Raw genomic sequence first — 27,765 nt, forward strand, 5'->3', positions numbered from 1 at the left:
CTGCGGTAGTGGCGAAGCCGTTTATCCTGCACGCCAGGGCCCTTTTTACCACAGTGGGTAAAAAGCCCCCCCCCCCCCAAAAAAAATGTCATGCTGTAAGATAACCCTTACCACATGGCCATGCGGCGGAGAGCACTTATTGCCACCCATTGAAATTACCCCGAGCTAAAAACACTACCACAGCTAAGTAAAGACCCCCTTAGTATATGTTCCAAACCAGGACTAGCCAAAAAGTCTCCTTCCTGGAATTGGGTAACTTGGCATCTCTGCAACTCTAAGAAATTCTCCCTTTAAAGCTCATTTTTTTATTTAGCAACATTTATATAGCAGTATTCAATTCAGAGGATGAAGTCTCCAAAGTAACTGACTCTACGAGCAAAGGGAGATGATATATCCCATAAAAATGTGCTTTAATTTTGTGTTATTCTGAAAATGAAAATAGAGATAAATGAAATCCAGTCACGTTTGATTTTGTGTTAGAATAATAGCACTTGCAGCCAGTCCTCGGCAAGCCCCACAGCTCTGTTGGAAAAAATGTACTTTAAAAATAAAACAATCCACCTGCAAATCTTTTCCTCATTCCAACCCATTCCCCCAGCTTATCCGCAATTATAGGGATCTTCATGGGGCAATCCCCAGTTGCTTCAGCTCTCCTGTACTTTGAAAATGGCACTGGCTCACTAGGGCATCCTTTTACTAAGCCGAGGTGAAGTGGCCTGCAGTAGTGTAGGCGTGTGTTTTTGGTGCACGCTGGGCCAGTTTTTACCGTGTCTGCAAAAAAGGGCTTTTTTTAATGGGCCGGGAAAAGGGTATGCGGTACAACTGAAACCAGCGCACGCCTAAAACCAGCCTGAGCCCTTAACGCCACCCATCGATCTAGTAGTAAGGGCACATGTGCGGTGAGCGATTGGTGTGCACCAACTGCTGATTACTGCTGGAAATGCTGCGCTTGGGAGGAAATAAATAAATAATCCAGGGATTACAGGCGTGCGGAAAATCTGAAATTACCGCCGGGGAGGGGGGGGGGGGTTCGGTAGCCTGGGGTAATCTCATAAAAAAAGCCCCTAGGTCAGCTGACACAGGAACAACTAGCCCATTAGGACTTCCTGTGGTCATGGGTCAACTTTGGGGAAGAAGATCCTGGGGATAGGGTTTAACATTTTAGTGGAATGGGGTTTTGTGACAGGGAAGGACAGCCCTACTGGTTTAAGTCCACCATTTTCACCCTGGACATAATATCCAGAATCTGGGGCAGAGTAGAGGGAGAAAGATGAAGACATGTGATGGGGACAGAGGGAATGTCAGGGAAGAGAGAGAGGGATATGGATGCAGGGGAGGAAGGGAAAGTTAAAAAAAAAACGTTATTGTATGTATATATAGGGATGGGTGTGGGAAGGGGACACCCAAGATGGCAGGTCTGGCTATGCTCCTGATGCAGACTGAGCAGGTTTCTAAGCAAGGTTGAGGAACATAATCTTAATATCCAAATTTCAAATTTATGTTTATTTAATATATTGTGCCAACAGTACAAGCTATTTGGGCGGTTTACAGATTTACAATAAAATAAAGTGGTGAAAAGAACTACAAATTCGATAGAAACAAGAGGAGAAGGGGAACAGAGAAGGGTCAGACAAGGTGACACAAAAGGGGTCAGGGTTCACAGTAGAGAGTCTGTATATGCTCCGACTCAGCCAGTATTGGAGTAGGCATCTTGGAAAAGGAATGCCTTTAAGCCTGATTTAAAAGTGTCAAGACGTGTTCAACAGAGCAGCAAAAATTGTGACATCCATAAAATACTGTCTCTCAAGATGCCACTTTTTCTGAACGTCATGTGTGGAAACAAGAGCATACCACCAGAATTCATTTTGTATGCTGACTTTCCTTTGGAAAAGTTCTCTCATGTCCATGACCTGGAAATCATGACCCTCATTTTCTTAGATTTGAAGGAATTGATGTTAGAGATGTTTCGACCAGTACAAGCTTTCAGAAAAGTCAACAAAGATAGATAGTGTTTGATGATTCTCCTAGTTGATTCAAACTTTTTCGAGCAAATTTCCACAGTCTGCATTGTATTTTGAAAAATTCAAAACCAGTTTCATCAAATTGGTGAATCTGATGAATCTGCCCCAGATTTTATGAAAATCTCTTTTCAATTTTCTCAAGATCCGCTGTCACAAAATCCAACAGTTTCTCCAATGAATCTCAGCAAACATTGACAATCTCACAGAACCTGAATTAGGCTGAAATCAACATGGTTTGAGTTTGACCTTGAGTTTGTTAGCACATGGTTAGCCAGCATTAATGTCTGTTAATGAGGTAGGATACAGAAAACCTCCATAGCTGACTGTATATTCTGCTACCTCAATGTACTGAACAGAAAAATAGGAGAGGATATACACACTGAGTGTGGTTCCAATCTCTGGAGATCCACAACAGAACAAACGAATAATTCAATGTATTTATTTGTTTAATCAAGCAAATAAAATTAAGCACTGAAAACAAAGATCTACAGTTTTGGCATTATAAGAGGAAGTTTGTCAGAATACATGCTTTTAGAATTTTGGGTGGTTCAACCTTCACCTTAGTAGAGAAAAGTAATGTGCATGCAAATTAATAAGAACCATTGCTGTGCATACTACAGCCATATAAACTGTCTTTTTATAAATTGTATCATGGAGTAGTGTTATATTTCTCTTTTCACTTTGTATATCGCAACTCCCATGCGCGATACAGACATCATGGATTTCTGTCAGTGTATAACAAAAGGTCTTTTTCAAGACTGTTTTACTCTATTGTTACTCAAGCACGTTGTATATTGGAGTTTTTGCAAATCCAACCGAGTTTTTGAAGACTTCTGAGGCAGGTCTGTGGCCGAAACACAGTACTGTGTCGAGTCTCTGCCAAATAAACTTGAGTAAAGAAGCTTCACATCGTTGCCCTTGTGAATTGAGTTCATGATCTACCTCCCACTGTCCAACAGTCTTCTTGATGCAGCAGTGTTATATTTCTCTTTTCTGTTCCGTCCGCTACCACTGATTTCTTAACAGTTGTGTAAGTTCATTCTCACATGTTTTAAAGAATTGAGAAACACTGAACAGTGTATGGGACCTCGATCTCAGCAAACAGCACTCTGCCACCTTCATTTCCTGGGCTTGCTTTCTCTTTCTGTAGTGTTTTGAAATGTTCAACTATTGCTAATTTTTTGCTTCTTCGTGTTCCTTGAAGATTCAGAATTGCTAACACATGTTCCTCACTGTAAAAACAAAAGCTATAATTAATGGATACTAACAACATGACCAATAAATCAATAAGCACATTCGGCGATGTCTGAACTGCTGCAAGTACATGGTATTCGCACATCCGCTGTGACCATTACAGACTAGCAATCACTGAATCGTTAGGAGTCCACCGTGTACAGTTTGCAATGGGTGTGACTGTAGGATTTGCCAGCTGTTCCGATCAGTTTGCTCATTTCTGGAAAATGTTGCTTAGATCACAGAATCTCAACCCAGTCCTCGGCACACACCCAGCCAGTCAGGTTTCTAGGATACCCACGGCATGCACAATCTCCATTTTATGCAAATCTATTTCACGAATATTTCACTGTGGGCTTCCTGAACACCTGACTGGCTAGGTGTGTCTGAGGACTGCGTTGAGAACCCCTGGCTTAGAAGGACTGCTCATGCTTAGCTGTGCATATATTACAAATCTGTCTCAATATGCATATTGGGCTAGATTCAATAAATGCTGACCAAAATTAGGTGCCGGTCGGCTCCATGCTAAGCTAGTATTCTGTAAAGGGTGCTCTACGTGGAGTGATCTTTATAGAGTACTAGTTTAGTAAACATTTTGGGCTAGATTCTATATAAGGTGCCTAAAAAATCCACGAGGTAAACATTTCCGCCTACGCATATTCTATAAGTGGCACCTAGATTTAGGCACAGTATATAGAATACGCATAGTTGATATTCCAGAGCCAAAAACTATGAGCCTCCATTTACACCAATGAAAATGTGGCATAAATTCCTGCGCTTAGATTTATGCGCACTGGGCCAATAGTCTATATCTGCATCTGTAAATTTTGGGACACCCACAAAAAGCCCATTTACCTGCCCATAACTATGCCCCTTATGAACAGCACGTATTAGAATTTAGGTGCAGTGCGTTACAGAATATGCTTAGCGAATTATGTGTGGAAAATTCAATTGCCAATTAGTGCTCATTATTGCTTGTTAAGGGCTGTTATCAATGCTGATTAGCTTGTCAAGCCAATTAAGTTACAAGCATTGTTATTGAAAATGGTTAGATTTCGGCATGGAAACCCTAAGTGTGCCATATAGAATCCGGTAGTTTATGCCCACCAAAGGCTGGTATAAATGCTGGCACCATGGGTGTAGTTTGACAGTTTCATTGGGGGGGGGGGGGAGGAAAGGGTGGGGCATGTCTCTCTCAATCTCCTTCGAGCCCCCCTTCGCTGCCGCTGACATCGCTGCTGTCGCCACCACAGCACTGGAGTCTTCCAGTGGCACCCGGAATCACCCCCCACCCCCCGTCTTCCAATCCCCCGAGCCACCAGCAGCCTCAGCGAAAGAAGCACCCACGCTGCTCTAGACCTGCCCTGGAAGCCCTTCTCTCTCCTACAGCTTCCCGCAACAGGAAGTTGAAGGAGATAGAAAGGCTTCCGGGGGCAGGTCTAAAGCAGTGTGGGTGCTGCTTTCTCGCAGAGGCTGCCAGTGGCTTGGGGGATTGGAGGATGGGGTGATAGCTCATTTGGGGGGCACTACCCCCTCACTCCTCCAAACTATGCCCATGGCTGGCACCCAACTGATGGCAGTCAGGCGCGCAAATGCAGGTATTCTATAACATTGCACCTAAATCCTAGGAATGCCTTGACCCACCATGGCCCCTCCATGCCCATGCTCCCTTTGGAGTTGTGCACCATGAAATATAGGTACAAATGTTATAGAATAGAGTGTAGGGGCAGATCCATGCATAACTCCTAATTACTGCCAATTAATTGCTTGTTAATGCCCATAATTGATTGTCAGCACCAAATTGACTAATTTGTTTACCTGCAGATCTGGGATCCGTGCTCAAATTTGGGTGACCTATACAGAATCTGGGGTATTATCCATACACAGCTTGTGCAGTCTCTATCATATTCAAGTTTTGGTCCAGCATGGACTCAGCCACTTGTAAATCTGCTTTGGGAAACCTGTTGTGATGTCTACCTGTTTCAAAATGGCTTGTTCCATTTCAAACAAAGAAAAGCAACAGTGGAGGTGACCAACAACAGGAAGGAAATTCAGAGCCAAGGTGCCAGAAAATCTTGATTCCTGACCTTCAAATGACGTGACACAAATTGTGTTTCAGCCAAAACAAAGCCTGCATCAGGATTCTAAAAATTAAACGATGCAACTTAAAACACACACACATATTTTATATGCAAACAGAGAAAAATATATCTAAACGTACAGCTGCTTTGATAGCTCAGTAGATCAGTTTTAGTGCTATTGCTTGGATGTCCTTTGATGGATCTGATATATTTTTTTCTCTGTTTGTACATTAAATGTGTGTGCATTTTTTAAAGTTATTTAGATACCTGTGGAGGGGAATTTCTTTTGCTTTTTTCTTGTTGTTCCATTTCAGCACAGATTCACTAATAGACATCTGGTAGATTGGGAAGCAGCTGATCCTTTTTTGTCCCTTTTTACCTGTCTTATCTTTAGCCAGGCAGTTACTTGGTTACTGGACTAAATATTGCTGGTAAACTGGTAACTCCTGGCTCCACTGAAACTCTGACCCAGTTCCACCAGTTGGACGGATTTGGATAAAGCTGCTAAAAAATCTGGGCATGGACCTGGTTAGCGGGACTTATCCAAGTAGGAGCCATTCCTACCTGGATGCGTTCCGCTGAATATCAACCCCTGCGTATGTTGCTAAATATAGTTTACTTTTTCTTTCTGATAACTTCAACACATTTTTAAACCCACATCAATCTCTCTCGCTCACTTTTGCTCAAGGTTCATATCAGCACCTTCTGAAAAGTGAGACTGAAAAATCTTTTAGGTGACAAGGGCAAACAATGGTAAAAATGCTACAGATTAATTAAAGATGTACTGTATGTTGTGTTTGATAGCCAGGTGATGACATTCAGGCTGACTAAGTGCATTGCTTTGCTCCCTCCATGATTTGTGACTTCAGGACAGAAGTTTACAAAATGGCAGACGGAATGCACCTCTCTGTACATCACAAGAAGCTCTCCAAGGGCTATACTCAAAGTAACTGGAAACAGAGAAATCTAGCAACTTTCACATCCTTCTTTTAAAGATAACACCACCACAATGCACACAAACATCTGTACACATTTACAGTTCGTTTCTATACTATAATCATAGGGCCTGATCAGTGTGTTTTTTCTAGCAAAAAAGGTGCCGGTACTCAAACGCCAGGCTACCCTTTAGGGGTGGGGTGATCACTGAGGGACCCCACCCTACAACAGCCAGGCCCCCTGCAACCAGTCACAGAATCTATAACAAGGCAGAGTTTGCATGTAGATCCTGAGCACTTTCATTAAAATATGAGGACCACGGGTCAATTTTATCACACAATGGAAAAGGTGCCAGTGCTCAGTACCTCCGAGTACCCCCTCAAAAAAAGCCCTGGGCCCGATAGTCAATGCTGAGCCACATCCAGGCACTGGAGTTGAACAGCCAGGTCAGTGTGGTCACCCTGAAGTTAACCAGACATTGGCTGATATTTTTGCCGTCTTAACTTTATACACTTACTTGACCAGTTAGTGGACTCAATATTGTCACTAACTGATTAAGGGGCCCTTTAACAAAGTGGTAAGTCCAACGTTGGCTAACTGCAAGCTAATCTGAAACTACTGCCGGCCCAACGTGGGTAACGTCAGCAGCGGGGGGAGGGGGGAACCAGGAGAGCGGCCACTCTCCCAAACGGAGTTCTGCTGGCGCCTCTTTTTTTCTCAACGTGTTGCATTGAAAATGTGCGCCAGCAGAAGTCCACTCTCGCGCCACTTTCGCTCCCCCCCCCCGCGCCGTCAACCTGGCTCCGCTTCTGGGCGGCAGTTCCAGCCCCAGGGTGTGCCGTTTGCTGCACCAGGGAAAATTGCTGGCTATTTTCTAGCCCGGTGCTAACCCGGCGGTAATCTGGCAGCACTGCTTCCCGGATACCGCTGGGTTAGTGTGGGAGCCCTTACCGTCACCCAACCGCTCCCCCTCACATGGCTGCACGGTAAGAGCAATCTTACTACATGGCCGTGGCTATTCTTAGGCATTTCTACCCGCTGCTGGAAAAAGGGCCTCAGCATACAGGAAAAATGGTCCCTGCCACTAACACAGGATCCTTTTAACCGCAGCTTAGTAAATGGACCCCTAAGTGAGGCTCTACCCAATCTTTACCCACGGACCACCCTGGCACTAACTGGACAGTAGAAGAGAGAGAGAGAGAGAGAGAAAACCTCCACAGGGTCATCCAAAGGTTCAAAAAACAGTGCTGTTGGTCCAGGAAAGGAGGAGAAAACCACGGGTTCACATGAAACTTTTACTGAAGAATGACCCTACTCGGCTGAGTTTCAGCAACAGCCTTCATCAGGGTAAACACAGTCTGTAATGTGAACTCAATAGCATACAAGTCCATAGACAATATTCTTGAAACTGGAGCAAATCTGCCGAGCAGATACATACAGCCTACATACCACCTCCCCTGTTTTTTGGACCACTAACCGGACAGTGCCAAGGTGGTCAGGGCTAATATTCAGCGGCACTACCTGGTTAAGTGACCCTGAATACTGGCAGCTGGCCTCCTCTGTGTGGTTTAAGTAGGGCAGGAGTCTCTCTTCCCCACTTAAACCATGCTGAACACCGACCCTATAATGTCTTTGTAAACCATAATGCAACCCTGTGTTTCCAACATATAGCCTGTAGTGCTTCACAAGCACTTTTATCTCACATACATTACAGTCAATTTTCAACATTTTCACTGTCAAGTACAAAAAGTTCAAATGGAACATTTTGCCCTGAGCAAGATAGTATGGCACGTGAAGTCATGGGTTCTTTTAAATATTGCTCTGAGCAGAATGTGTTTTTTTCAAAGTAGTTTCTTCTCTTTGAGCAATATAGCAGATCATACGCTCTAGTTCTACATTTCTCAATTCCCACACCTCCCTCCTAGATTTTCTGCATCAAGTCCATTCTTGTAGATTTTGACATTACTGGTCTTCCATCTTTGAGGATTAGACTATCCATAACCATTGGCTCCTCTCTGAAATTCCAGAATTCTGTTACAGATGTCCATGTTTGGCCTTGGCCATCCTTAGATTATTGGTTCCCATTGCGCCGACTAAGGGATGTTGTTCATAGGGAACATTTTTGATTTAGTTCATTTCTGGATCAATTACCCATTTGGTTTGAGTTTTTTTTGGATCCTGAATTATTCAAAACCAACTCCATCAAATTGGTGAATCTGGTTCAGATTTAATGAAAATCTTGAATTTTCTCAGGATCCACTGTCAAAAATCCAACAGATTTCTACAATGGATCTGAGAAAACTCCAAAAACTTCACTGAACCTGAACCAGGCTGAAAGCAGTTTGGCTTTCATTGAGCTTAAGTTTGTTTGCCTATGTCTAGTGAACCTTCACAAATGTGTCTGTCTATATAAAGCCTCCGTAACTGACTGTGGGGGGCAAGAAATTTTGAATTCCATTAATGGGGTTTTTCATCCATTCTCAATAAAACTTGTATAAAACTTACTGGCAGGCATCTGCCAAGAGGCATCAAGAGTAGAATGAAGAGCCGGTTAACCGCTATGCACTAAGCACTAATATTCTACAGAGATAACCAGCTATCTTGTGCTGAATATTAGCACTTAGCTGGCTAAGTACTACTTAACTGGCCAGGAGTCTGCCCTGTTTCCCTACTTGAACATAAGAGCATAAGCATTACCATACTGGAACAGACCGAAGGTCCATCAAGCCCAGTATTCTGTTTCCAACATAAGCCAATCCGGGTCACAAGTACCTGGCAAGATCCCAGAACAGTAAAACAGATTTTATACTGCTTATCCTAGAAATAAGCAGAGGATTTTCCCAAGTCCATCTTAATAATGGCTTATGGACTTTTTGTTTAGGAAATTATCCAAACCTTTTTTTAAACCCTGCTAAGCTAACTGCTTTTACCACATTCTCTGGCAATGAATTCCAGAAAGAATTTAATTACACGTTGAATGAAGAAATATTTTCTCTGGTTTGTTGTAAATGTACTACTTAGTAGTTTCATTCTGTGCCCCCTAGTCCTAGTATTTTTGGAAAGAGTAAACAAGTGATTAATCTCTACTCACTGCACTACACTCAGTATTTTATAGACCTCTATCATATCTCCCCTCTGCCGTCTCTTCTCTAAACTGAAGATCCCTAGCCGCTTTACCCTTTCCTCATAGGGAAGTTATTCCATTCCCTTTATCATTCTTGTCGCCCTTCTTTGTACCTTTCCTAATTCCGCTATATCTTTTTTGAGATGCAGTGACCAGAATTGCACACAGTATTCGAGGTACAGTTTGCTGACTCTTTCATGCTCTGCTTATTTGAGTAAATACGGAATAAACCAACATCGCAGAATGCTATGAAAGGGCCTAATCATCTCTTTTTCAAGCAGGCAGACCTACAGAGACTTTCTCTCCCTCAGCCATCTGGAAACTCCCTCTCAGGACTATAAGGCTAATATGATGGTGCTGTTGTGAGAGTTTCCAAGAGTCATAGACTGTCACACCCACAGATGAAGTTCCTCTTCTGCTAAACCTCACACATTTTCCAAATGTGCTATGTTTTGGACAAAACCGTCTTGCAAAATCTTTTGTAAACCTCAGTAGAGAACTTCAGCCAAATCTCTTTAATTAAATATGGGATTTCATGAATGCTACAAATAGAAAAAATTAGTGACTATTGCCAAATGTGGTCACAAAACAAATCTAAAGATAGCCCTTTCCAATATTCAACGAATGTTATGGGCTTGTCAGAGGCTGATAAACATATAACGTGCTTATCCATATATTTTTAACATTTATAGGGAAAACCTATACTACCTCAAAAGGGACCTCAAACTATGTAAAAAAACTGACAAGCTCAATCAAAAATTGTTTGAAACTTTTTTTTTAAATCTCATTCACTTGTTCACATCAAACTTATCTTTAAACAATCAAGATGTCAAATCTCCCAATAGGGACAAATACACAAGGTATTGGTATTAATCCGCAAACGAACCTTTTCCGGAGATGGGAAGGCGGCAGAACTAGAGGGCATTAAATGAGATTGAAGGGGGGCAGACTCAAAAAAAATGTCAGGAAGTATTTTTTCACGGAGAGAGTGGTGGATGCTTGGAATGCCCTCCTGCGGGAGATGGTGGAGAGGAAAACGGTAACAGAATTCAAACATGCGTGGGATAAACATAAAGGAATCCTGTTCAGAAGAAATGGATCCTCAGGAGCTTAGCCAAGATTGGGTGGCAGAGCTGGTGGTGGGAGGTGGGGCTGGTGGTTGGGAGGCAGGGATAGTGCTGGGCAGACTTTTACAGTCTGTGCCAGAGCCGATGGTGGGAGGTGGGGATAGTGCTGAGCAGACTTATACAGTCTGTGCCAGAGCAAGTGGTGGGAGACGGGGCTGGTGGTTGGGAGGCGGGGATAGTGCTGGGCAGACTTGTACGGTCTGTCCCAGAGCCGGTGGTTGGGAGGCAGGGATAGTGCTGGCCAGATTTATACGGTCTGTACCAGAGCCAGTGGTGGGAAGCGGGGATAGTGCTTGAGAGGCGGGGATAGTGCTGGGCAGACTTTTACGGTCTGTCCCAGAGCCGATGGTGGGAGGCGGGGATAGTGTTGGGCAGACTTATACGGTCTGTGCCCTGAAAATGACAGATACAAATCAAGGTAAGGTATACACAAAAAGTAGCATATATGAGTTTGTCTTGTTGGGCAGACTGGATGGACCGTGCAGGTCTTTTTCTGCCGTCTTCTACTATGTTACTATATTGCAACCACCACTGTCTTACATGGGAGTAGGATATTATCATTAGCCAGCTTTAAAACAAAAAGAAGAGGGGAAAAAAAAGAATCAGCATTAAAAACTCTCCAATAGTGCAGAAAATCTACTGACTCAAAAAACACCCCTATTTCAACTACAATAGAACAAAATGAACGAACATACAAAGATTTTTTAAAAATACCACTAATCCTTAAATCTCTACTGAGTCTTAAATATCAAGCTGAAACCTAGCAAGACAGCTTACTGCTTATAATGTCAATTGCACAAAATCAAAGGAACATGTATAAAAAAAAACAAAAGAGCATGGCCAGCCCCCCAAAAAACCCACTTAACGGAAACTGACGCTCCTATATCACTCTATATCAAGCTTCACCATCCGACAGAAAGCCGTGTACTGCTTGTTCCCCTTGATAACATTTACAGGGTCAATATTCAAAAGATCCAGCCCGGTTAAACCACACTGAGCTGGCCATGCCTGAATATTCAGTGACACCTAACTGGTTAGTTCTGTTGAATAGTCCTTCTGATCGTCACAGCACTAACCATCTAGGTTAGAGGTGGTCTGGGGGCAGAGTGTGAACAGAGCCAGCACATAACCAGCTAGAAGCAATAATTCAGTTTGTTAATAGTTAAGTGAACAGAAAAAGAGTTAACCGGGCAACAGTGGTGAGCCTAGGTCGGCCGCCACCCAGGGCGGCGTCCATCCTCCCAAGATGCAGCACGACACCCCCCCCCCCCCCGGCGCATCAAGCCCCCCCCCCCCCCTGCCCCCGGTGCATTCTTGGCTGCTGGAGGGTGCAGAGAGCAGCCGCTTGCCTGTCGGCTCCACTGGCTCCCTGCTCTCTCTGCCCCAGAACAGGAAGTAACCTGTTCCGGGGCAGAGGGAGCAGGGAACCAGCGTGCACCCGGGGCGGACCACCCCGCCCTTGCTACGCACTGGCCTCAATATTAGCCAGGGTCCAGTTAACTTCCAGGTTGAGAACATATCCAGATATTCAATTCAGGAGGCTGGACATACCATGGCATTGAATATCTGGGTGGGGTTAACTCAGCCCACGGCTGTTAGCAGCTTAGAAACCATTTTCTGCCATGAGCTGAATATTTATCCCTATATTGATAATAATGGGCCTTTTAAATTGCTAATTGGATAGCTATTATCCATGTAAATAGGCGCCAGGTTAAGGGATGGGTGGGGGTGACATTACAATTTTTCCATCTAGTGGCAATATTCCACCACAATCCCCCTGATTCTATATATGGCAGCTAAAGTTACACGCGCGAATTTAGCAGTGCGTCCAAATTGCACACACAACTTAATTGGTGAACAAGACAATCAGCACTGATAAATGGCCACTTACAAGCAATTATCGGCACTAATTGGCACTAATTAGAATTTATGCGGGCAACTTTCTAAGTGTATTCTGTAAAGTGGCACATGTAAATTCTAACATGTGGATCTCAAATGGGGTGTGGCCATGGGAGGGGCATGAGCGGGGCATGTATGTTCCTAAAAATTACATGCATTGTTATAGAATAAGCCCAATCCACGCCTAAGTTAGGAGCAGGCATTTACACCAGGTTTTAGTTGGCGTAAATGGTCATACCTATGTTTAAGTCAGCCAAACAGGCACTACATTGTATTCTATAAACCGTGCCTAACTTTAGGCGAGGTTTATAGAATAGTGCTAAGCAGGGGCGTAGCCAGACTTCGGCGGGAGGGAGGTCCAGAGCCCGAGGTGAGGGGGCACATTTTAGCCCCCCCCCCCGGCTCTGCCGACCCCCCCCTGCCATTCCCCCCCACCGCTGCCACCAACTTTGACCCCCCCTGCCGTCGACCCTCTTGACCCCCCCCCCCGCCGCCAACCCTCCCCCGCCGCCTACCTTTGCTGGCGGGGGACCCCAACCCCCGCCAGCTGAGGTCCTCTTTTTTCAGCGCAAGGCTTCGTTCTGTTTCTGTGAGTCAGACTCACAGAAACAGTTCGAAGCCTTGCACCGGAAGAAGAGGACCTCGGCTGGCGGGGGTTGGGGTCCCCTGCCAGCAAAGGGCGTTGCTGGCTGATCTGCAAGGCTTCGTTCTGTTTCTGTTGTACGTGCAGGACGTCAGACTCACAGAAACAGAACAAAGCCTTGCGCCGGAAGAAGAGGACCTCGGCTGGCGGTGGTTGGTGGGGAGGCACTCAAAATGTGCCCCCAAAGTTGGGCTCTGGCCCCCTCCCACCGTGAGGTCTGGCTACGTCCCTGCTTGTATATGTTGTTAGTTGCAAACACTGAAGCCAGCTATAGATCTGATGTGAACGCTTCCACCTGGATTCCGGTTGTGCCTACGTAATTTATAGTATTGTATAAGTTATTCACATAAATGTGAGCCCTGCCCACACTCTGCCTAGATTCTGCCCATGTGAACATCCGTCTGCAAACTGCACACTGTCAAAGATGTGCATGTATTACAGAAGAGCATGTAGCTGGATTGTTGGTATTTACATGCATATGTGCACACGTATGCACACATATCCAGTATTCTGATCATTTATACACATGTGTGGCACCTAAAATGTTGCAGCCCACGTTATAGAATTATCCCCATAATGGCAGAAATGTGCCTTGGGGGCTCATTTGGACTTTTTTCTTTTTCACAAAAACGTTCAAATTAGTATTTTCAAAACCAATTTTTAGGCGTTTTTCTATGAAGCCCATCAGAAGTGTGTTCAAATCACAAGGTTGCATGTCAGGGGCATGTTAAGGGCAGGATCTGTGCGTTCCTAACGCTTGGATGTGTTTCAGCCATAATGGAACAAAGCATAGGCGCAGACTCCGTGGGTGCTGTGGGTGCTCGAGCACCCCCCAATATTTGACCCGCCGGAAGTCCCAGAACGGAAGTTCCCAGCCCCCTCCCTCTCTCTCCTCCGAGTGCTAGCCCGACCTGCGCTGCCCGCCCTCTTCTCCCAGTGTGCTGCCAAGAATGTAAAAGTTCTTACCTCGGGGTCCGGCGGAAGCAGTGAAAGGCGAGCAGGCACGGCACTTCAGCCTGCCTTCCCTTCTCTCTCAGCTCTGCCTCTGGTCCCGCCCTCATTTCTTGTTTCCGCAAGGGCGGGACCAGAGGCAGAGCTGAGAGAGAAGGGAAGGCAGGCTGACGTGCCATGCCTGCTCGCCGTTCACTGCTGCCGCCGGACCCTGAGGTAAGAACTATTAAATTCTGGGCGGCACGCAGGAAGGCGAGGGGCAAATGGAGGACTGGGAGAAGAGGGCGGGCAGCGCAGGTCGGGCTAGCACTCAGAGGAGGAGGGAGGGGGCCTGGAACTCGGAGGAGAGGGAGGGGGACTGGAACTCAGAGGAGAGGGGGGCCTGGAACTCGGAGGAGAGGGGGCCTGGAACTCAGAGGGGAGGAGAGGGAGGGAGTGAGGGAGGGGGGCCTGGTACTCAGAGGAGAGGGGGGCCTGGAACTCTGAGGGAGGGGAGGAGAGGGAGGGAGAGAGAGGGGGGCCTGGAACTCAGAGGAGAGAGAGGGGGCCTGGAACTTGGAGGAGAGAGAGGGAGGGAGGGGGCCTGGAACTCAGAGGAGAGGGAGGGGAGATGAGAGAGAGAGGGAGGGGGCCAGGCTGGAACTCGGAGGAGAGGGCGGAGGAGGGGGGAGGGGAGGGGGGAATGCACCACCTATATAAAAAAAAATTCAGCACCCCCAATCATTTTGAAAAGTTGGCTCCTATGGAACAAAGCATTATGTCCATTCAGGACTAAAATTAAGACGTTTTGAGCTAGACCTGTTTTTATAACAAATAAGGCACAAAAAGGTGCCCTAAATGACCAGATGACCACTGGAGAAAATCAGGGATGACCTCCCCTAACTCTTTCAGTGAACTCCACTCTTCCTGCCCGCTGCTGTTATTCTTCCCGGCACTGCTGCATCTTCAAAATGGCTGCCAAGAGCCGCGAGACTACTGGTGCAGGATAGAGCAGTGGGAGTGAGCAGGAAAGAGTAGGGTTTCTTCCTGCCCCTGAAGAGACCACTAGACCAACAGGGCCACTCAAGGGAGGCCTGGGGAGGCTGTATTGTGCAGTGGGGTGCTGAACACAAAGGCTGGGCAGCAGTGGGGGCCGGGTGACAATAGTGGTGGCAACAAGGGCCAGAGGGGCCCAATTACCTTTACTACTTGGGAGCCCAGACCACTGTCAGTCCGCCCCTTCCCCATAGCATATCCATAGCACCAGTAGGCATAAACAAAACTAATAAATTAACCATTTAGTGGTGAATTCTATATATGGTGCCTAAAAAACGTGCTTAGCACCAGTGGCATAGCTACGTGGGGCCACAGGGGCCTGGGCCCCCATAGATTTGGCCCTGGACCCCCTGCTGATGACCCTCTCGACCCCCCTCCCGCTGCCAACTCTCCCCCGCCGTCGCCTACTTTCTGCTGGCAGGGGACACCAACCCCCGCCAGCCGAGGTCCTCTTCTTCCAGCGCAAGGCTTCGTTCTGTTTCTGTGAGTCGCCCCCCACCGCCTTGCCTCCTCGCCCCTCCCCACCGCCTCGCCTCCTCGCCATTTCCCCTCACAAACAAATACCTTTCCTAGCGGGGGTCCCCAACCCTCACCAGCTGAAGCCTTCTTCAGCGCCGGTCTCCGGCACAGCCGTGGCTCTTCTTTCTTCTTGCTATTCCTGTGCATGCTGACGCCCCAAAGGAGCATCAGCGTGCACAGGAAGAGCAAGAAGAAAGAAGAGCAGGGCAGTGAACGTGGATGCACTGGAGAACGGCGCTGAAGAAGGCTTCAGCTGACGGGGGTTGGGGACCCCAGCCAGCCAAACGAGGGGTCCAGGCCCCCGTAGCTATGCCCCTGTATACAAGTATATACCTGGTGAAGCTAGTAGGTTCCTAGTTTCCTTTATGGACCAGCTCATTTTCAAAGCACTTAGGCTTACAAAGTTACATGGAGCGGCATTTTCGATACGATGTCTAAGTCGGACTTTGGACGTTTTGTGCTAAACGTCCCAAATCTGAATGCCAAATGTAACCATTTTCATAAAAAGAAAAACGTCTATCTTTTTTTTTTTTCTCGAAAATACCATTTCGAACAAGGTTTTCTGCTTTGTGCGTTTATCGTTTTAGGCCATGGTCGGAAAAGTTAAGAACGCATAAAAATCAAGCCATTTGGGGACGTAGGAGAGGCCAGCATTTTTAGCAGATTGGTCCCCCAAACATCCCAGGAGAATGAGGCACCCTAGGGGCACTGCTGTGGAGGTCATATAATTGCTCCCAGGTACACATCCCACTGTTGCTCCTTTATCTTGTCCGCTGAGCAATCCAAAACCCACCCAAAATCCACCACCCCCAACTGTACACCACTACAATAGCCCTTATGGGTGAAGGGGGCACCTATATGTGGGTACCGTGGGTTCCTAGTGAGTTTTGGAGGGCTCAGTTTCAACCACTAGTGTAACAGGTAGGGGGAGATATGGGCCTTGGTCCAACTGTCTACAGTGCACTGCACCGACCACTAGACTAGTCCAGGGACCTGCAGGCTACTCTAATGGACCTGGCTATTACATCTGAGGCTGTCATAGAGGCTAGTAAGTACTATTTTTATTCACATTAAGTTTTATTTTTTTTGGGGGGGTGACCACTGGGGGAGTAAGGGGGTCATCCCTGAATCCCTCCAGTGGTCATCTGGTCATTTTTGTGTGTCTTATGTGTTAGAAAAACAGGTCTAGACTAAAATTTTAAGTTTTCGCCCTAGACTTTTTTTCCCCCATTATGGCTGGAAAACGTCCAAGAGTTAGGCGCACTCTAAACCCGCTCTAATACTACCTTCGAAATGCCCCCGACATGCCCCCTTGTGATTTGGATGCACTGCAGACAAATTGCACAGATAAATGTCTGCAAAATAGGTTTCGAAAATACAGATTTAGATGTTTTGAAAAGAAATTCGTCCAAACGGTGCTTTATGACACTTTTTGGATGTTTTTTTCTTTCGAAAATTAGCCTCATAGTAACCTATGTGCCTTTGTAAGTCTATGTGCTTTGAAAATGAGCCCTTAAATATAATCAACTCTTTACAGAATTGCTTCCATAGGAGCCAACTCTGTGGGTGCTGTGGGTGCTTGAGAACCCCCAATAATGAAAAAATTCCTTGTATGTGTCCAGGGAAAGGTTATTTCCACTGGGCCTAGCACCCCCAATCATTTTGAAAAGTTGGCTCCTATGATTGCCTCCACATGTTGTTTGTCCACAGGGATTAAAAAAAAAAAAAAAAATCAGAAATAAATAGCTGAATACCCCTAACTTTTTTGGTCCTTCCTTCTTCACACAGGGATTCCGGATGGCCTTAAGTCATACGAGGGAGAATGAGTTGGCATTAGTTCCCATCACTGCAGCTTTATCTACTTCCTATTTCATTATGAAAAATGACTCATTTTTCAGGAAAAGAGTTTAGTGAAGTTAAGAGCTTAGTGGAAATCTGCAGATCTGGGCAGGAGTTTAAAATCTGGACTGACTCAACCTGTCTCCGGTGATCTGGAGTCACACAATGAACCAAATGGGAAGGAAGCTTAAATATATAGAAGAATCAGTCAACTGGAGGTTGCTCATTGTTGGGGTGATGTAGGCCAGACCGTTCTTACTTCTATCATGAACCAAAGTCATCTTATTCACCATGCTAAAAGCTGGACTTTTCATATTCTTACTTGAAAAGTATACCTGATATCTGGATATTCGTGATATAATGTTTCTAGATTTTTCTTGATTTTCTCTTCTTTCTTTACACCAATTATTGCAGAAATATGATCAATTGCAGGAAAAAGCCACTCCATGTCAGAATCCTGAAAAATATGATAAAAGTACACATAAGAAGATCTGGAGCTGTAAAATGCTTTTTTCAAGTTTAATCAAGACTTCCAAGCTGTTTGGACAATAACAAGCCCGGGTGCTTTGTTTTTGTTTTGTCTTGTTGCTTTGTTTCTAGTGTTCTGGGAAGAAGAACAGTCCATGGAACAGCATGATAAGCCAGATCACGTACTAACAGGGCCGGCCTTAGCAATTGCGGGGCCCTGCGCAGACCAGTTCAGTGCCCCCCCCCCTGTCCCACCTAGCCCCGCCCCTTGTTGACAAAATGTGCTTTACAATTTTTTTATTTCAAATAAAGACAGAAAAACTAATTTTTTTTACAGAAAAACTAATGTCTCGTTCTTACATCACAATATAATACTAATAACTTAATCACTATATCCACACCAAACTTCACTCTTCCCATTTCAGATTCCATGAAAATTCTAGGAGTAACCATTGATCGGAATCTCATACTGGAAAGTCATGTGAAGAATACAAGGAAGATGTTTCACTCAATGTGGAAACTTAAGAGAATTAAACCTTTCTTCCCCAGGGGAATCTTTCGTAATCTGATTCAATCAATGGTACTGAGTCATTTAGACTATTGCAATGGTCTTCGGTCTTCTTGCTGGCTGTAAAGAACAAATCATCAGAAAACTTCAAACTGCCCAAAACACTGCAGCCAGACTTATATTTGGAAAAACAAAATACGAAAGTGTTAAGCCCCTAAGAGAAAAATTGCACTGGCTTCCTCTGAAAGAACGTATAACTTTCAAAATATGCACTCTGATGCACAAAATAATTCACGGTGATGCCCCGACCTACATGTTGGACCTTACTGACCTGCCACCCAGGAATGCTAAAAGATCAGAACACACATTCCTAAATCTTCACTTTCCTAGTTGTAAAGGTCTAAAATATAGATGAATACATGCATCCAGCTTTTCATACTTGAGTTCGCAAATGGGGAACGCTTTACCACGTGACCTGAAAATCATTCATAACCTAATAAACTTCCGTAAGGCACTGAATACATATCTCTTTAACATGACATACCATAATGACTCATAATTGGAACCGTAATTCACCATCATTTATTTCATAATCGGATTATTCTCTCCCTGTATCGTATCGCCTAAGTTCATTATCCAGCTCATTTTCGAAAGAGAAAGACGCCCATATTTCGACCCAAATCGGGAGATGGGCACCTTTCTCCTGTGGGCGCCCAAATCGGTATAATTGAAAGCCAATTTTGGGTGTCTCCAACTGCAATCTGTTGCAGGAATGGACAAAGTTGACGGGGGCGTGTCGGAGGCATGGTGAAAGCGGGACTGGGGCGTGTTTATCGGCTGAGGAGAGATGGGTGCCCTCGGCCGATAATCGAAAAAAGAAGGGCGCCAGAAGCAAGAATTTGGGCTGCTTTTTGTGGACCCATTTTTCTCACGAACAAGTCCCCAAAAAGTGCCCCAACTGCCCAGATGACCACTGGAGGGAATCGGGGATGACCTCCCCTGACTTCCCCAGTGGTGATTAACCACCTCCCACCCGGAAAAAAACAACTTTACAAACTTTTTTTTTTTTTTTTTTTTAAGAGTATATCCTTCACTATGCCTCTGTCCCTGCGACAGCAGTTGAAGACGTCCTTCCCTGCAACAGCAGTTGAGAACGTCCAAAATGCTTCCAACACCCTCTTTATTTATTTGGATTATGGATCACAAGTAGCAGCAGTGGGATTTGAACCAGCCACTTCTGGATTGCCAGACCAGTGCTCTCACCACTAGGCCAGTCCTGGGGAGCTGGGTTTGATTCCCACTGCAGCTCCTTGTGACTCTGGGCAAGTCACTTAACCCTCTATTGCCCCAGGTACAAAAAAGTACCTGTAAGTCGCATTGAGCCTGCCATAAGTGGGAAAGCGCGGGGTACAAATGTAACAAAAAAAAGTCTACTAAGAATGCTGGCTCCTCTTACATTCCAACGGCTTGTTTTTGTGCGTTTTCCCTTGAACTTTTTTTTAGAAAATAGTCCTAAAAGATAAATGCACCGAGTTCACAAACATCTAGCAAGTGGGCATTTTTGAAACAAAAAGTTGGATGTTTTTCTGGTTTGACATTTTGGGAAAACGCCCCTCCGCATGTCCTATCATACCACTCCAGTTCTCACAGCCAAATCGGGAAAAACAAACACATTTGATGTATCAGCGGGTTCTACTTACCAGTTCCAAGACTATGCGGTTCATTTCGTCCGCCTCTTTGATCATTTTATGGACTGCTTTCTCACGGTTAGATCTCTTCAGGCTCATTTTCCGGTACATTATTTGGGCAATGTACTCTTTCATCATGTATTTGTGAATCTCATTTGCAAATTCCTGTCACACAAAACACACAAGAACAGCTCATGTTACTTTCAGTGTGCGGTTTACAGAACTAGAATCAAACGACAATAATGTTCCTTATTTCAAAAGTGATCATACACGTGCTCAAAGGATTCTGAAACCTGTTTACAGGAAGGGCTCCAATTATTTTGATGTTAATTGATAATTATTTAAATCGTACTGTCTACTGGTAGAATGTACTGGTAATTGTGTGGATTTTAGTTCATTACAAAGTGTTTTCTGCTAAGGTGAAATTTGTAGGGATTTGCATTCACTACTGCACATTCAGGGCTCTAAACAAAACGGTGCTACTGTTTACTAAGTGCTGAATACGAAGAAGCCCATGGGAACTGAATGGGCTTCTTTGCACCCAGTGTGCCGCTAATCAGAAGTGTCGCTTTGTAAAAAGAGCTCTCAGTTTGTTAGTGTGCCTTAAAAATGTAATGAATGCTAAATTTATGCAAACAGACACTAAACCATGATTTAACATGCATTAAGTTGATTAATACACATAACGCTACTAGTAAAAAAGGCCCGTTTCTGACACAAATGAAACAGGCGCTAGCAAGGTTTTCCTCGGAGTGTGTATGTTTGAAAGAGAGTGTGTATGTGAGAGACAGTGTGTGTGTGTGTGTGTGTGTGAGAGACAAAGTGTGTGTGAGAGAGAGAGAGAGAGAGTGTGTGTGTGTGTGTTTGTGTCAGAGCGAGAGAGAGTGCGTGAGAGACAGAGTGCATGTGTGTGTGAGAGTGTGTGTGAGACAGAGAGATAGAGAGAGACTATGTGTGTTTGTGTGTGAGAGAGAGACAGAGAGATAGAGAGACTGTGTGTGTGTGAGAGAGAGTGTGTGTGTGTGTGACAGAGATAGAGTGTGATAGAGAGTGTGTCAGAGACAGTGTATGTGAGAGACAGAGTAAGTGTGTGTGGGGTTCTGAGTTCCATGACCCCCTCTTTCCCTCCCTTCCTCTCCTCCCCTCTGAATTCCAGGCCCCCCTTCTGTCCAAGGTGCATGCCCCCCTCCCTCCCTCCCTCTCTCTCCTCCCCTCCGAGTTCTTGGCCCCCCTTCCCTCTGACTTCCATGCCCCCTCCCTCCCCTCCCCTGCGAGTTCCATGCCCCCCTGTCTTCGGAGTTCCAGACCCCCGCGACTCCCTCCCTCTCTCCCCCTTCTCTCTCTCAGTGGCCGCTCCCTCCCTCCCCCTCCCTTTGGAAGGGCGGGACCAGAGGCAGAGCTGAGACAGAAGGGAAGGCACGCTGAAGCACCGTGTGTGCTCTACTTTCACTGCTGCCAGTGTACATCGAGGTAAGAACTTTTAAATTACAGCCAGCAAGCAGGAAGGCGAGGGGCAGGCGCAGGACTGTGAGAAGAGGGCAGCCAACGCAGGTCAGGCTGCCACTGAGAGAGAGGGAGCGGGGGTGTGGAACTCCAAAGACAGGGGGCATGGAAATCACAGGGGAGGGGAGGGTGGATGGAGGGTGCGGCCAATGCAGGTCGGGCTGCCACTGAGAGAGAAGGAGGGAGGCGCGGGGGTCTGGAACTCCGAAGACAGGGGAGCATGGAACTTGCAGGGGAGGGGGCCCTGGAACTCATCGGAGAGGGGGGCCTGAAATTCGGAGAACGGGGGGGGGGGGGGGTCGAGAAGGAGGGGGGGGCGATTCTCTGTTGATTCAATCCTCACCTCCAATGTTCTTTTGCTGGCTGGTGCTGGTTTCGCTTTCCTCTCATTGATCCGCCCTCTGACATCATCATCATGTTCCGACGTGAGGACGGACCAATGGGAATTGTGTTACGAACCCAGGCATCCAGACGTAGAACATTGGAGTTGCAAATTATTATATAGGATGAGGCAGTGGTTCCCAACCTGGTCCTGGAGGCACCCCAATCAGTAAGATTTTCAGGATATCCACAATGAATATTCATGAGAGAGATCTGCATGCACTGCACCTCCACTGCATGCAAATCTCTCTCGTGAATATTCATCGTGGATATCCTGAAAATCTGACTGGCTAAGGTGCCTCCAGGACCAGGTTTGTATGAAACAAACCAATCCTCCCTCTCCCAATATCAGGACAAATTCAGGGAAAAACGTTTAACCTGCATATATATAACCCTAGAAAATTTCCTTAAATGTTACTATAATAACAAACTTCAAAAAGAAGTGAGGTAGTCATGGTTCAGTTTTATATTATGGCTGTTTCAAACATCTCTGCTTCATTCTCAGCTCTCGAACCCAGCTACCATTTATTTAGATTTTGCTCACACCTTTTTCAGAAGCAGCTCAAGGTGAGTTACATTCAGGTACACTGGGTGTTTCCCTGTGCCTGGAGGACTCACAATCTAATGGGCTGATGATCAGAAGCAAAGGCAGGTGCTAGAGGCTGTTAACGCTATACTAGTGCCTGGTTGTCCTTGCGGCCCTTCCCCACACCCCCCCCCCCCCCCGCCTTTGTTGGACGAGGGAGGTGGCCTCCATCCTCTTTCATCGGTGCTGCCTTGAAAATGGTGGCGCTCAGCCCAGTGCATCCTGGGATGCGCTGGTCGGGGCTTCACACCATATAAGGAAGTTTCTCTATGATCACAGAGAATAGTGTGCTTAAATTTGCATGCTGTTCTCTCTGATCATAGAGGCAGTAAAGCCCTGTGCTATTTGGAACAGCGTAGGGCTTTTGATCATCTGCCCATAAGTTTGTACCTGAGGCCATGGAGGGTTAAGTGACTTGCTCAAGATCACAAACAGCAGCAGTGGGAATTCAACCAGGCACCCCTGGATGTCAAGACTGGTGCTAACCACTAGGCCACTCTTCCACATAAGGTTTCTCTGAAACCACACCCCTCACCCCTCTCCACCTCTTGTGCAATGTTACACTTTTTGCCATAGAGAAAAGATACTGCCTGAGTCCTTTAAGATTCTAGGGGATCGAATTCCACCAGTGTCAAAGGTCTATTATTTGCCCTTTAGTAAATGGACCAAGGAACAAAGTGCTGCAGTTGGAGACATACAAGCCAGCTTTGACAAATGTTTTGACTATATTCGATTCCAGAGAAAGATAATTGGTTTAGCACCCCCAATAATTTTGAAAAGTTGGCTACTCAGTGAGGACCAACTATGACTGTTACTTTGGTGTGTGAGACTCAGGGCCGGCTTAACCACTGGACCAGGAGAGGCTCTGGCCCAGGGTGCCGGCAACCTAAGGTACCAAAATACCTGGCCAATGACCTCACCTGGTCCGGTCTCTCCCCTTCTCTCTTCTCCCTACCCTCCACGCAGGTCTGGCACTGCTTCCTTACTCCCTGGGTCTTCCCACTACCGCGTCCTGCCTCCTCCGAGAGGGAAGACCCAGGGGCTGGCTGAAGGCAGCCTGTCATGCTGCTGTTGCTGTGCTGGGTGACAATCTAAACTTTACAGGCCGCAGAGGAGTGAGAAAGGTGAGGGAGTTGTGCTGGACCGGCGGGGGGGGGGGGGGGGGGGGGGGGGGGGAGGGAATGCCAGAAACGTTGCAACGGAGAGGGGTGCCACCAAAGCAAGTTGGCTCAGGGCGCCACTATACCTTGAGCCAGTCCTGGTGAGACTGGCAAAGATTGGATTTTTAAAAGTTCACTAGGGGCTGAAACAGCATAACATGGCCAATACCTGGGCATGGGAGCTAATAACTAAGATGGCAGTTGAGCAGTTTAAACTGCAGGAGTGGCCTGGGCAGATATATAAGGGGCAGCGAGGTGATGGTTCTGTTCAGTCAGCAGATGTTAAGTTCAGTGATGGATCTTGAATTTAGTATGGCAATGGTATTTTGGAACGCAGCAGTGGTTGGCACTTACCTCTCAAGCTTGGTGGCACAAGTGGCATGGGAGACAAGGTATAAGTATATAAGCATCAACATACTGGGACAGACCGAAGATCCATCAAGCCCAGTATCCTGTTTCTAGGTCACAAGTATCTGGCAAGATCCCCAAAGAGTAAATAAATGTTATGCTGCTTATGCCAGGAATAAGCAGATCTTCAAGTCTAAGAAGATAAGAATAGCCATACTGGGTCAGACCAATGGTCCATCTAGCTCAGTATCCTACTTCCAATAGTGACCAATCCAGGTCACAAGTACCTGGTAGAAATCCAATTAGTAGCAAGATTCCATGCTACCAATCTCAGGGCAAGCAGTGGCTTCCTCCATGTCCATCTCAATAACAGACTATGGCCTTTTCCTCCAGGAATATGTCCAACCTTTTTAAAACCCAGATACACTAGCTGTTATTACCATATCATCCGGCAATGAGTTCCAGAGCTTAACTATTCTTTGACTGAAAAAATATTTCCTCCTATTTCTTTTAAAAGTATTTCCACGTATTTTCATTGCGTGCCCCTTGGTCGTTGTACTTTTTGAAAAAGTGAAAAAGTGATTCACTTTTACCCGTTCTATACCACTCAGGATTTTGAGGACCTCAATCATATCCCCCCTCAGACATCTCTTTTCCAAGCTGAAGAGCCCTAACCTCTTTATCCTTTCCTCATATCATTTTGGTCACTCTTCTTTCAACCTTTTCTAATTCCGCTATATCTTTTTTGGGATACGGTGACCAGAACTGAACATAATTCTCAAGGTGAGGTCGCAGCATGGAGAGATACAGAGGCATTATAATATTTTGGGTCTGATTTACCATCCCTTTTCTAATAATTCCTAGCATCCTGTTTGCTTTTTGGCTGCTGCTACGCACTGGGCAGAAGATTTCGGCGTATTGTCGACAATGACACCTAGATAGTTTTCTTGAGTGCTTACTCTTAAGGTAGTCCCTAGCATCTGGTAACTATGATTCAGATTGTTCTTCCCAATGTGCATCACTTTGCATTTGTCCACATTAAATTTCATCTGCCATTTGGATGCCCAGTCTTCCAGTTTCCTAAGGTCTTCCTGCAATTTTTCACAGTCCGCTTGTGTATTGACAACTTTTAATAGTTTTGTGTCATCTGCAAATTTAATCACCTCTCTTGATGTTCCCAGTACAGATCCTTGCGGCACTCCACTATTCACCCTCCTCCATTGAGAAAAATGACCATTTAACCCTACCCTTTGTTTTCTGTCCAATAACCAATTCCTAATCCACAGAAGGACATTGCCTTCTATCCCATGATTCTTTAATTTTCCCTGGAATTCTTTCATGAGGAACTTTGTCAAAAGATTTCTGAAAATGAAGATACACTACCTCAAATGGCTCACCTTTAGCCACATGTTTATTCACGCCTTCAAATTAATGAAACAAACTAGTGAGGTAAGACTTCCCTTGGCTGAACCCATGCTGACTCTGTCCCATTAAACCATGTTTGTCTACGTGTTCTAGAATTTTATTCTTTATAAAGTTTCCACTGTTTTATCTCTTCTCGTATGTCTTTTGGCATAAACTCCATGTCCTTTGGCACCTTCCTCTGAACTGCTTCAAGTCTTTCTATGTCCTTAGCAAGAAGCAGCCTCCAAAACTGAACATAATACATCATCACGTAGGTCCTTGACAATGACTCGTGGAACCAAAAAAAGGACCACTCAGCCACAGCAGTCTTATACTAACTCCAGGCACACACCTCCTTTCTGAACAGGGTGTGAGGAACAAGTCTGTATCATGCATTGCTCCCCCTCCCTGAATAGTTCTGATATTGATATGCTGTACTTAGTGTATGTGTACTGGGGGGGGGGGGGGGGGATTCTCAAAAAGGAAACTCCCTGAGCTTTGTAAATGAACTTCCGCTCTTGTAAGGAAGTTCATTATTGACTTCTCCTTCTTTGGTTTAATTATTTTTGTATCATCTGCAATGTGGAAAAAGGAAATTCAAAAAGGAAATGAGAAGAGATTTTCCTCCATACCTTACCCATGTTCTGGCTACCTTATAACCAATTACTATTTCAAGGGTCCTTTTACTAAGCTGTGATAAAAAGGGGACTGCGCTAACATCAGCGCGTATTTTTGATGCCTTTTTTTCTCAAAAAGAAATGGCTGTGCGGTAAGTGAGCCACTTGCCATGTGGCCATTTTGGGAGGGATCAGGGCTGCCGAGAGGGGGGGATAGGAGGGACAAAATTCCCCGGGCCCTGGCCTCCGGGGGGGGGGGCCGCTGCAGTCCGGCCTGCCCGCCCTCCGTCGCTCCCTGGCATTGAATTTAAGCGCCTCACCTTTGAAAGCGCAGCAAGCAGCGGCAGACCACTCCTTCCTTCCGTGTCTCGAACTCGCCTGACGTAACTTCCACGAGGGCGGGACACAGAAGGAAGGAGTGGTCTGCCGCTGCTTGCTGCGCTTTCGAAGGTGAGGCGCTTAAGGTCAGTGCAGAGGGCCCGGGGGTGGAGAGAGGGCCCGGTGGCAGGTGAAGGGGGAGGAGCCCGGCGACCTTAGGTGGGGGCGGGGCCCCAGGGGCGGCCTTGTCCCGGGCCTGGCCCAGTCTCTCGGCGGCCCTGGGAGGGAGCACTTAGCCGCCATCCATTCAGGAGCGGTAAAGGTTCCCGCGCTAACCCAGCGGTAACTACTGCCTGATTACCACTGGGTAAGCACCAGCACTACAAAAATAGAAAATATTTTTGTAGTGCTGGAAATGGTGGGAACTATCACCGGGCTCCTGCGATAGCCCGGCGGTAGTTCTGGATTGGCACCCGGCAAGCCCACTGCTGTGCACCAACCCTTTAGCAAAATGTCCCCTGGGTGATTCATTAATTTTAGTTAATATGTATCATATAAGCAGTAAAATGCCAGTGAGCAACTCCTGCATTGACCTGGCCTAGTCACAATTTAGCTACTGCACACGCTTGTTTTTGTTTTTTTTTTTTTAAACCAGTGTGTTCCCAAGTAATTTTGAAATGTGCACGTTACTTTTACTCCACGGCAATGTCCGGAATAGCCACTGAGCAGAGACACTTTCAGCACTTTTGTGCAAATTTGAGAACTCGCTTCATGATGGTGGTCACTCAGGGTGAGACCTGAGGTGGGGGGGGGGGGGGGGGATGGGAGGCAGTAGATTACCCAGAAAACCTGAAGACCAAAGTCTGCTCAAATTTCTACTGTGTTTTTCCACTAACAATTATCACCACTTATCAAAATTCCAAATATAGTGGAGAAAAAAAAGACCTCAGTGAAAACCTTCCCAACCATAACAGCAGCCTTGGTAGTTTGCTGAGTGGGGCTCCTTTCCTTCTATGATTTGCTTTTTGTAATAGGTAAATGGAAAAGACTCACCCGAGAGAGGGTGAAGCAGTTGGCTCTCACCCATTTTCGGTTCAATGGTCAATTATGAGAGGCATCGCTTGGGAGCCTTTGTAGAGCACCTACTGAAGGGTTTGGCTGCATTAGAAGAGGCAGCATCCTCCATGGCTTAAGCTCCAAGGAGGGCAAGTGGCCCCCCTTTCACCTGATGAGGAGGTTTCCGGTGTCCAGAAGAGGAGTAACCCGGTAGGCCTCCAAAGAACATGTGTGGTAACTCTAACCCAGAGTCCGGAGCCACCAAGAGGGGGGACCGGGGAGGGGGGGGGGGGGGCAAAATTCCCCGGGCCCGAGCTCCA

The 27,765-nt window shown here is 46.1% G+C and overlaps 1 protein-coding gene across 1 annotated transcript in view; it reads right to left on the bottom strand.

Moving 5' to 3' along the window:
- Positions 1 to 1,526: 1,526 nt before the first annotated feature.
- LOC115477101 (exocyst complex component 3-like protein 4) overlaps positions 1,527 to 27,765 on the bottom strand; it is a 104,399-nt gene continuing 78,160 nt past the window's right edge. The window contains 3 exon segments of the mRNA XM_030213717.1: positions 1,527 to 3,253; positions 17,744 to 17,865; positions 20,085 to 20,237. Coding sequence (XP_030069577.1) covers positions 3,073 to 3,253; positions 17,744 to 17,865; positions 20,085 to 20,237 — 456 coding nt within the window. The 3' untranslated portion in view covers positions 1,527 to 3,072.

Source organism: Microcaecilia unicolor, chromosome 9 (genome assembly GCF_901765095.1).
Source record: "Microcaecilia unicolor chromosome 9, aMicUni1.1, whole genome shotgun sequence".
Classification (NCBI taxonomy): domain Eukaryota; kingdom Metazoa; phylum Chordata; class Amphibia; order Gymnophiona; family Siphonopidae; genus Microcaecilia; species Microcaecilia unicolor.